General features: G+C 31.5%; 1 protein-coding gene across 4 annotated transcripts in view; it reads right to left on the bottom strand.

Annotated features, from left to right (window-relative positions):
- LOC129230755 (kinesin light chain-like) overlaps positions 1-12,131 on the bottom strand; it is a 95,884-nt gene that overhangs the window by 16,518 nt on the left and 67,235 nt on the right. For 3 of the 4 annotated variants that reach the window (XM_054865190.1, XM_054865192.1, XM_054865193.1), the window contains exons 11-12: positions 11,177-11,285; positions 6,898-7,053 (exon numbers count right to left, since the gene is read on the bottom strand). In XM_054865190.1, the coding sequence (XP_054721165.1) occupies positions 6,898-7,053; positions 11,177-11,285 (265 nt within the window). Of the gene's footprint in view, positions 1-4,082; positions 5,560-6,897; positions 7,054-11,176; positions 11,286-12,131 lie in introns of those variants that run through there. The other variant, XM_054865191.1, reaches the window with a different exon arrangement.

The raw sequence follows: 12,131 nt of genomic DNA, 5'->3' as shown, positions 1-12,131 counted from the left end.
GGAAAATGCTTCACCATTCTAATGCATTTTGATAATTAAAATATTGTAAGAAATATGGAACACCTTAAAGAAATTTTCCAACATATGTACGCACAAGAAATATAAAATGACCACAATGTTCTATAGTCAAATAACAGGAATGACAATTATGATTTACTAAAAATTATTCCATCTTCTTTTAAGTATTTCAACTAAGTCCCGGTTGTTCAATAAGATGAATCAAGAGTTTGGGTACTAAGTTCTTGTACATAAAACCTAAATTAATTTATGCTAATTATATTCCAAGTCATATATAACTAAATAATTCTGGCATATACAAAAGGACAAAAACATTATGACTCCCTTCACCCATCTTTTAAAATGGCTATGAACTTTTGCAGAAGATATTGAGGCATCATCCAATAATGTTAGCTGCTGATCTAAACAGCTTTGTTAGAAGGCAAGCAGTGTGATGGCCTAACAACTTTGGGACCTGGTTCAGTTGATGAAGCAAAATTAGTAGCAGCCAGTATTGCAGCTTGTAGCCAAATACAATGCAGGCAAAGTAGTTTTCATCACACAGTTGAGCAGACTACATTTAATATGTGGCTAATAGCAGAAGCCTTAACAAGATAGCTAAGCATTAGCCATTTACACCAACAGTGGGCCAAGGGATATGAATGTACCACGGAACAACAGTAAAGAATCTCCTGGTTGCTCCATCATGGTACCTGATTCAGTATGACAATAAACAGTGTCAGGATCCTTGAAGTGCCTAGTCACTGACACAGATGCCCCCCCCCCCAAAAAAAAAAAAAAATCAGCAGAACACGCCATGAAAGTTGTATACCATTTTAGCAGTAGATCAATGATCAAGATATATATATACATATATATATTATTGTTAAGTATTGAAAATATTCCAATAAGATAAGGAAGGCAGCAAACTTCTATGCATTTACTGTACTTGAAATATTTCTTTGAAAAAAGCGACTATTCAATTATCAAAATGTATTTTTTGATTATAAGTTCTTTAATGTATTGAAAAAGTTAATTCCAACAATACTCTTAATTTTAAAGGAAGAAACTATTATGGAGTTACATTTGTGTGAAAAGGACACTACATGATTCACTGATTCGATATATTTAAAACAATATAATTTTCAGTATGAGTATGTTTGCTGGAATTATTTACATCAAAAAATTACCTTCAACATAACAACTCTAATGATTGAGTAAATAACAAATACTTGTTGATATAAGATGAAAAGTAATAATAAATGTTATGATCGTAAGCAAGTCATGACATAAAAATATACAACAAATGGCTTTAAAATGTACTAAAACTAACTGATAGTTAAAGGTAGTAGGTTTAAACTAAAACTAATCATTTAGTACAAAAAGGCAGAAAAGTCATACTACAAAATTCTGTACTGTGTGCAAGCTCTAGAACAACATGACAAAAGTCCAAATAGCTTTAAATATGTTTTTAGTAAAACTTTTAAAAAATTCAAAAATAAATAAATAAATAATAATAATAATTACATTTAAAAGAAGGAGGGCAGGGGGACAGTATCAACCTTGTTTAAGAAGCACAGGAAGACCTTTGGAGTAGCCAGGATTCTCGTTAAGGGGGGGGGGGGGCGTGTGCACAACAAGGTTTTTAGTCCCTCCCCCAATTCAGACCTTAGAAATTGCTTGAAATTATAGTCCTCTTCTCCCCCTAAAAAACATTTTGTGCTATTTTGGTCAGATGAGGACAGAAAAAGTGATTATGTCACTATCCCCGGGAATTTTTCAAGATTGAAGCCCTAAAATTGCAATTTTAAATTATTTTGGGTGACATTTGGAAAGAGTGTGGTAATCTGAGTATCTCTTCTAGAGAGGAGCAGTTGCCCCACTCTGGCTACGCCCAGGAGGAAGACTGACTAAAATAAATTTTAAATAATAAGGAAACAGCAGATTTTAAACATTATTCCACAAGAAGTGTTTCTATAATAGATTGTGACATACTGCACTAAACGTTTACTAGTGATACTGATAGATAAATTTGAACAAAGAAAAAGGTAAATTTTTTTAGCAATAAATCTATGTATCTGAAATGTTGCAAAATAAATGCTCCAATAAACCCAACAAAGTAAGTCAAAATGTATAACACCAAAGAGAGCAGTAAGAAAAAAATGAAAAAAGAAAAAAAAGCAAATTTGAACACAAAAATTAGGGAAAATTATTCTAAAGATACATTAATCTCAGATAACAGACACATTTTGGAAAATCATGCAAATTGGCCTTGCATTTCCACAACAGGAAAAAAAAAAGAAGCATGCATCACCTTTTTCAGTCTGATATATCTATACGTTAACACAAATTTATTTTTCTGTACTACATACACTTAACATCAAAAAAAGTTTTCATAGTACAATAAACATAATTTTGACTTTGATAATTATATATATCTGCTTAAATTACTTAATCATAACACACCTGAAGTTCAGAAGGTAAGAACTTTTTACATAACTCGATTTTTTGCAGCCTCTCCATCAAAACAAATAATAAAATTAAAACACAAAAGGACATAGTATTCAAATCAAAAAACAGAAAATTCATGCAACATTTTCATTAAGAGAACTAAATAAAAATTTTGGGATACTACATGGGGAAAATAAGCATCACATATAAAACTTCATACACTATGGATACGCTTTGAGCTTCAGACTCTTTTCCCAAGTTAAAAATTTCTATTTCAGTAAGCAAAATTTAAAAAAATCGATACAGCTAGGAATAAAAACACAAAATATCCAGTTTTAAATGTTTTGTTTCAACTTTCAATTTATTTGAAATCAATAATTAATATCATATTCTAAATATAAAGTTATTATACATTAAACTCACTTAATTTGTTTTTAAATTATTCTTTTAATTAACATGTGGAAGCATTTAATTTTTCAAAGGTTTGGAAAGTATCAATGGCACTCACTTACGTAATTTTTCACAGAATCTTTTCCTTAAAATAGTTTTTTACTCCCCACTAAATGAAGAAACGTTTACCCCTTAAAATTCTTGCTTTGCTCAAAAATTTGGAGTTGGGTAGGCAAAGAATATTGCCCATAAAACTGACCGGAGTATTCTATACTTCAAAATTTTTTGAATAGAAAATCAAATTTTCAGGCTAAATTTTCAGTTTCAAAAGTTTCTCAAGCCCATAAAACTTGGTTACTCACCAAAAAATAAGGAAATGTATTTTTCTACCAACAAGGACTGGATAATTGTAAATACTTACATCAAATTAAACAAAAATAGTTGTTATTTTCCAGGTTCAGAACCTTCAGGTTGTATTTCATAAAAATACTAATTAATTTTAGAAGGCTATTGAACAGAAGATTTGACTGAGCATCTGATTTCCCCAAAAACTCTTGGTCATTTTAAAACGTAGGTGGAAACTTGCCTCATAGCAACTACATGTATTTCAAAAACTATGAGTAAGTCATTAAATTTAAGAAACTGAAGTTTTAATCTACTTTGCCCACACTTATAATAAACTATAGAAAGAAAAACTTTGAACTGCTAGGTTTACAATTCACACACACTGAATGTGTTTAATTTGAAACTTCATCATTAGACATGAATACAAAATAACGTAAACAACTTTTAAATGTTTCAAATGGAATCTTCAAGAATACATGACAAAATTGTTTTTCTCCATTGTGCAGGAAAAGAATCTTCCTTAAACTAATCCTTTAAAATAATAAATTAAAATTCAAAAACCTGTTATTTTGTTATAAGAATAAAGAAAAAAGAAAAAGCATGGCTATAATCCTTCATTCTTTTACATCCTGTAGATTGGTGGATGTGTCACCAATTAAATAATTTTCAGAAAGGTAGGTATGCTAATGTGAGAAAAAAAATAAAAATAAATGTAATCAACATTTCTCAAAAATAATCAAAAATTTCCATACTTGTGTCTGTTAAGGTTAAGTTTTGGCAATCACAATTTCTGAAAAGGATTCGTTTGGGCAATTAATTTTTGTGAGCTATTGTTTTTATTCAGATTAAATATCTTTCGTTTTTATTTTTTTTTTTTTTTAATCTTGCTAAATATGTTCTTTTTTAAAACAAGCTCTAATGTCAATCAACACTACAGATATTTCACACACAAATTTTGGCATTTTTTGGGCATCTATTGTAATTAACAATCAACCACTATAAAATAATGTGAGGATCTATTTCTTCAAGTATGATAACAAAATTGAACTAAAATCTGCCAAATGCTCAGATTTTTAAGTATTGTTCAGGAGTTTTGTTTTGGGAACTTTACCATGCATAAATCAGACTCCCAACTTTGAATCTCATTATGCAGAAAATTCATAAGCTTTCCTAGCTATCCATTAACTATTCTTTCCATAAGCTTTTACATCAAAACCTTTTAATAGCGACCAAGAACTGGTCTGGGCATGTAGTTGCCGCATTTGCGGTACTAATATTCATGAAACTAAGATGAACCCACACAAGGTATAGGGACAGTTACATACACCAATACTCATTTAGAATTCTACCATTTAGCATTAATACAGTTTTGATCTTTACCTCAAGAACTAATTTTGCTCTTTTGCAACCCTTATATGATGAAACCTCTAGTTTCTAAACAAATGTTGTTAAAAAAAAATATTAAAAAAACCTCTGAATTTCTTCATCAGTAGACAAAGTGAAAATGAAATTTAACTAGGGGGAAAAAAAAGGTTGTGGGCAAATACAAAGTATGAGCTCAGTAAAATTTGATTTCTAAAAAGGAGCTTTAACAAAACCATAAATTCTACTACTTTTCTTTGACAATCTTCTCATCCTTGGCACTTACATCCAAGTACAATGAAAATGTAAAAGTTTAAACAATTATTACGCGGTAACATGCTTAGATATTCACTAAGTACCTTCAATAAGGTCACAGAAAGAATTTCTCCAACTCTCTTACATTTTGCAAAGAACATTTCAAACAAAGCACATAACAAAAAAATTATCACGGGAGAGCTAGCCAAGAACGGCAGAAGCAAAATTATTGCCTCCACTTCTTTCTATTAAAAAGTGATGAAATTCTGAGCATAACACTTAATTTAAATGTAAGCGCTGTTAAATCTAGCACAGCATCAACAATATCACAATTGGGAGCAGACAGGAAGGAAACATTAGATTATTCACACCATATGTTTTAAATTTAGGAGCTGTAGCATTATAATTATGCATCAAGTTAAAAAAAGAAAAAGAAAAGCCAAGATGCAAAATAAAAGATGCAGTTAGATATAGATTTTAAAGAACTAATGACTTGTTTTCAATAACTTACAAACTTCAATTACAATATAATTGAAATCAATACTGATCTCTCGCTTCGGTAATGACCGCTTTTTACTTATTTCCACTCAATGCAGTATATCACATGAATCAAAATGTATCATTCAAACTCACCTAAGTTATGTAGGGATATTTTCACATGGAGTATATAGTACACTTAAACTACTCTTTTCTGAATTTTACAGGTTTTAAGAGAGTTCTTGCTGCGCTTTGAAGTGTTCCTAAAAAGTTTTTTTGATCCTAAAAAGTTTTTGAAAAATTAAAACACTGTTAATAAATCGATTTATCTTTAGAATGAAAACAAAATAAGGTTAAACATTGTTAAAATAATAAATAACATAAAACAAAATATAAAGGCCTGGTTGCTTATGAAATAATTTTTTTTGACGAAGGAGGTATATTACTATAAAAAGAAAACAAAATTCAAAGAAATAAAATGAATATGTAAAATTAAAGCTGCACTCTAAATCAGATGTGTATTGAAAATGGCAATTTAAACTAATCTACCTATATTAGTATATTGAGAAGATGGTTGAAGTTTTTTATATGACTATAAAATAAGTAAATTAGTCTGTCGTGCATGTCTTTAGACAAGATAATTATACCGGCTGGTACATAAAACAAAATTTAAATTTGGGGTTTTCATTCAACGGCGAGGAAATGAAACGCTTTAGATGACAACACTTTTTCAACTTTAATTTTGGCACAAGAGAGTGCATGAATAAATATTTGCTTTTTACAAGACATCAACTTAATTTTGAAAATTATGAACCTTTACTTGCAGCAAGAAACAAACAGCTCAGTGCATACAACCATCAAAGTTCCGCAATAGTTTTGCAATGAATGGTCCGTTGGTGCATATTACAAATTACATGACTTCCCCCAAAAGATTCTTATCAATCCAATCATGCAAAATTTTGGTTTAACACAATAAAATTGCACATGCAAAAAGAACTAAATGTAAACTTCTTGAAGGGAGATTCACCATGTCATATGACTCATTGCAATCATCATTTTAAGAAACAAATAAAAAATCAATTTAATGTTTCATGAAAGAAACGCATAAAAAACGAAATTGTTTGCAGTCGCATTTGAACTTTATTTGCACTTTTGAAAAAGGGAAAAATATTATAATTTATTATTTGAGAACAATTAACTGATTCGCTTTCTACTTTGAAAAAATTGCCTGCTGAAATTCCGTCCCCTCCCCCTACTTATTCTTCATAAATCTTAAAAATCTTGCAAAAAGACACTTTTTCTAAGGATGTGACACAAACTTCTATGTTTTTCAATGAAGTATGTTAAAGTAAATTGCTTATACAGCAGAGTGATTCTTAAATTTTATATCATTTTATAAGCTGAAAATTAACTAAAAGAACAAAATAAACAGGACCAGAAATAATAATAATATTTAAGAACAAACTTAATTTGTTTTCACTCATTTTTTACTGCAATAAATGTTTTAATTTCCATTAGACTGAAGTTTTGATTAACTGCATTTACTCCACATATGTTTCCTTTAAGCGTCTGCTCCCTATTGCAACAGCAAATAAAAGTAAAAGCTACTTAAAAACTTACGTCTTCATTTTCACAATGATCATACGCCATGCTGTCTAGAGATTCTCGAGAGCCTCTTCGGCTGAAATCTTTGGACCGTCGCTTGTCCTTTGGAATAGCAGTCAGCTCAGCACTTAAAAAATGAGGTGACTTACCCTGCCTGCCGGAGTCTAGGGCCTATAAAAATATTAGATATTACTACACAATCAGCTGCTTTTAAATATTGCGAATTTCACTCATACTTTAATGCAATTAACGTATGAACAGATTGCAATTTTCAGAATGAACTTTGCCATAGTTATCGTACGCAGATGCTTCCTAATGTATTTTCTTCTTGTTCTCAGGAGATAAATATTTTAAAATTTGTCTGCTTACAAAAAACTAAGACTGATTTGCTGATCAAATATTTTCCAATCTGAGAAAAATGATAAGCTTATGAAGAAAAAGAAAACGAATTTAGATATATAAATCTAATATTACAGAGAAGAAGGTAATAGAGAAAGGCATCAAGGCTGTGGCCTCTTGGGCTGCCTATAACATCTGAAGTCTGACTGAAAGTCACAGCTCAATTCAACATCTGAAAAAACTGGCACTCTTAGCGGTTGAGCCTCAATTTCAATAACATCTCTTGTCCTGCCTTGATGTATATTTATAGTGGGTGTTTCACATGTTGGTGTCGGGGGAAAAATGAAAAAGCCAATGTCCTAGCTAAGCAAGGAATTGGGTTATATGCAGGCCCGCGCCAAGCCAGATCGGCGCCGTCGTGCAAATGTCTTTTGAGCGCCTTTATACAGTGGCGTCCAGTGAAAATATAGTTAACACCTGGAATAAGGTTTTTTAGACAAATATGACGTGGGGGAAAAAACGTTTAGCATTTAATTTATTTAAAAAAAAAATACAATGTGTAAAGATGTGTATTAAATTTTGGATTACAGTGTATGTTTTTACTTCATATCTCGAAGTTCTTTCAAGTTCAGTAGCTCCTCTGATATGATTGAATATCAAAGTTAACGCCGCTCTAAATACCTCTATAATCGCTCTAATTGAAGAATAATTAAACACTTTTATACCTCTTAAAACATGACAACAAGGTACTCAACTCATTATATTACTAAATTGAAGTATAGATGGTATTCCACCATAAAATCTGAAACTGAAATCCTTTCCGGTAAAACCAGTATTTCTTAAATATGGAATAAGTAAGAAGGCTTTGAATATATCTAAAACAAATTCATTGTCCATAGCTTTTTCAAAATGCAAATAATTAAAAAAAAAAAAGAGAGGGAGGAGGGAATCGAGTAATTATGGTCAAGTTGCTACTTTTTGGAACTAAAAAGTGAACCATAATTGATGTCCACGATATATGAACATGGCGTACAAGTAAAATATATGCAAATGGGCTTACAGTATTTTTCCATGTACAATAACATTGTTCAAATTACCATGAATAGTAGTTTGAAATCAAAAAAGGACATATTTCACACAAATTACAATACAACATAATAACCTCAAAAATCTAAATGGGGAATGAATTTCTTGCGCCTCATATGCTCACTCAGACTTGTGTACTATAGACATACCGAAATAGCATTCACGGCTCTACATTAGGAAGAAAACTGCTTATCTATTAAATAATTAGCATCATATGTTTTCACTGTGAAAGATTACGCTTTTGAATAGCATATTTAAACACAACAAGGCATTATTTTTTCCTTTTGGATAGGCAACGAGCAGATTGCTTGTTTTAATGAGCAGTGTAATTTCACCGCCACAATTGGATGTAACCAGGGCCTGGTAAACGCACTCTCCATGGACCTGTGCACCACATTTTTAGGAAGACCAAAATTTCTTCTTCCTTTTTTTTTGGAAACTTCCACTTGAAAAATGTGGAGATTTTCTTATAAGAGGGGCTCCAAATTTTGGCTTGATAAGGCTCTGGATTTAATGAAAAGTTCATTTTTATTTTTTTGGTAAGAGAGATTCTCCCCATTTTTTGGAGCATTTTTTTTATTGGTAGAGATCGGCGCCTTTTTGACTCTGGCGCCGTCGTGCCCCGCACGACCTCGCACATTGGGACGGCGCGGCCCTGGTTATATGTAACCTCAAACTAACTTTTACGGAATTCTATACCAGAGTGAAATCTGGTGTTGCCTCTTCCTGGCGCCCCCCCCCCCTCTGGCACACACAGGGTTCATACTCAATTCAGATAAAAAACTTCCATGACTTTTTCATGACTTCATAAAAGTTTTCATTGACCTTGTTACAAGAAGAGAACGGGACTATTCAATGTCAACCTTGCCAATTTTCAGAAGTAAGCATTAGCAAAACTGTTACATGAATGCAACTACCTCATTGAAGCACTTACTTGTGACTGAAAAAATATCAGTGCACACTGCAGAAACTAACAAATTATTCTTATTTGTCTTTATCATATGAATTTAAGTAAAATAAAAAAATAGTGAAACAATATACTGTGATGTTAAAATGTCTAATAATTATTTAATAAAAAAAGCAGAATAGTAATGAATGGGACAAAAGTTGAATGAGTTATTACTAAGTTTCCAATAGTTAATTTACTTTAAAAAAAATATTGCCATTTGGTGTCAACAGTGCTTTTAATCATCCATGTAACTTAACAGCAGTTTTATTCATTGAAGTAAAGTCATGCTTGTCAGTAAATTCATTTTTCTAAAGCAGATATTTCAGCTGGCCAAATGGATCGATTTTGCAAGATGCATGTTGGGCACCACTGGTTGGTTGACTATTAGAATTCCCCTATTTTCATGTTCTATCGTTTGACTAGTCTTTATTTTCTAAAGCTTTCAACAAATTACGGTATACTTTGATAATTACGAGTGGTTGAAATAAACTCGAATGCAATTAAATCACACTTTTTGAGCTGGCGGGGAAAAATCACATGCTAAATTCACTACTACAGAATATAACATATAAGAAGTTCTGAAAATAATGGTGAACTCAAAATTATAGGGATGTCGCAGCAGTAAAATCATACTACAAAAAAAGGCAAGAGGCTGTAACAGAAAAGGATGCAATAGGATTCCTAAACTCATTTGTTTTTGAAATCATTCAATTTTCGAGTATTAGCTTTTGCATGCAATATGGTTAAGTCGTTCAAGATTTCTAATTCTCCATTAGCTACTGTTACTTTACTACTGCCTAAGACATTTTTCCATGACTTTTAAGCAAAATGTTAATTTTCCATGTCTTTTCCAGGTCTGAAATTTGTTTATCTTTTTTCTATGACTTTCCAGGATTTCCATGAAATGCAACATTTCGGAAATGACTCTTCTCTCCTCTTCTGCTAAGGATCCAAGAAGGAAGATTTGAGACAGAGTCCTCTTTAACACAGAAATGTTTCATATTGGAATAGAACTCAGTAATGTGTTATAAAATCAAATTCAAGCAAAAAATTTCTACATCATTAACTGTAATTGTTGGAAAATATTACAAAGAAAAAAAAATGAGATACAGCAAAAGTTCCAGAAGAAAAACAACATGTTCTGCATTTTGAGAGGGAAAGAAGAGCAAATTCAACATGGAAATTACATCCTTAGCTTCTCTGATTGATGGCGATTGATGGAGAGTTTGCCCTTCCTATTGTAATTGTAAGACCCAATGCATACAAACAGACAAACAAATATGTACAGACTCTTCAGAGTTGATTTCAGTTTTACTGCTGAGGGAAGTTAAAAAGCAGAATCTGTAAATTTTTCTTTTCTTTTTGAATTTTTGTCATCTATTGTACTTTAAATTTAAGCTTGCTTAGGGACTGTCCACAAATGATGTCACGCTTTGAAGGAGAGGGTTTTCTTTAAAGTCTGATAGTTTATGACAAGGGAAAGCGAGCGGGTAACAAGAAATGTATATCATCCATATTTTAAATAATAATAGGTCAATAAAAAAACTGCAACATGTGACAAAGTCCCCCCCCCCTTGACACATACTCTGCTTTTTTGCACATGGTGAAGTGTGAAAAAAGGGGAGAAGGGTCAAAATAGTTGGAAAAAAACTGTGACATCATTTATGGACAGCCCCTTATTTGGTTTCAGCTGAAAGTAAAGCATGAAAAGGATGTCACACTCAAACAATTCACTATTGTTAGTGGGAAATTCAAAACTGCTCCTTCAAATATCTTAAAAATTCATTTCTACAGATACTGCCCTTTACCTTCCCATGGCAGTTGGTTTTAGTGGTAAAATTTAAAATACACCATTCTTTCAGCTTATCTTTTAAAACAATAAAAATTTTGTTTTTGATAAACATCAAAACATGCTATAACCTCTTTTCTGGCCCTCAAAGCACAGTCTTCAAGGGTATCAGCAGCTTCATATTTGCCCTGCCTCCGATACAGGGCTCCTAAGTTTTTTAAAGTTGTAGCTACTGTTGGGCTGAAATGAAAGAATTTTTCTTTTTTAAGACAAGTTTTAGGAAGTTATTACTTGCATGAATAAATTAAATTCAAAATGTTTTAACAAATGACATAGACCTCTTAATTATGTCAAATTGGAAGACCGTAAGAAAATGGCATTTAAAAGAAAGACGTACGTAGGTATTTGAGGGGTGCACCATCGCTCTTGGAGAGATGGGCACTCCTTCATAAAAGTTAAATTTTCAGCAAATTTACATTTAATGCATCCACATCTTACAGATTAAATAGATAATTCCGACTCTAATGTACAGTAAGCTCTTGATTATCTGCGTAATTGAGTGGCACAAGTTCCCCGGATAATAAAAATCGCAGATAATCCACAAAAATGGTAAAATGAGGGTTAAATAAAGTTAAAATTGCTTTTCTTCAAAAATTTAAGCTGTATTGATGCAGAATACTTTTTTCAAACAGTGAAAATACATACAGTTCAGTAAAAATGTTTTGTACACAGAACTTCAGAACTTAACATCAGTAAAGAACAAGCATATGTACGATGAAGAAAGTACAATAAATAAATAAATAAAACAAAAACAACCGAGTTTATTTACAATTTTTTGACAAAAAAAAAAAAAAAAACATAGCTTTTTACTGGGAAAATACATGTTCCTGATTGTTAAATGACTCGCAGAGAGTTTACTGTATGATTAAAGTAATTGATTTAACATTAATAAATAAACATTGCAGAGGACTTTGCAAACTCCAAAATTAAGTCTTGAAAGATAGGTATATTCTACAGAAGTAGGAGCAAGAAAATCTTTAAAAAGGTTCCTATTATGAGTTTTGATGAGATAGATAGTGTTACTTT

The sequence above is a fragment of the Uloborus diversus genome, chromosome 9 (genome assembly GCF_026930045.1).
Source record: "Uloborus diversus isolate 005 chromosome 9, Udiv.v.3.1, whole genome shotgun sequence".
Classification (NCBI taxonomy): Eukaryota; Metazoa; Arthropoda; class Arachnida; order Araneae; family Uloboridae; genus Uloborus; species Uloborus diversus.
Note: the sequence above shows the minus strand (reverse complement) of the source record. Positions and strands in the feature narration are given on the sequence as shown.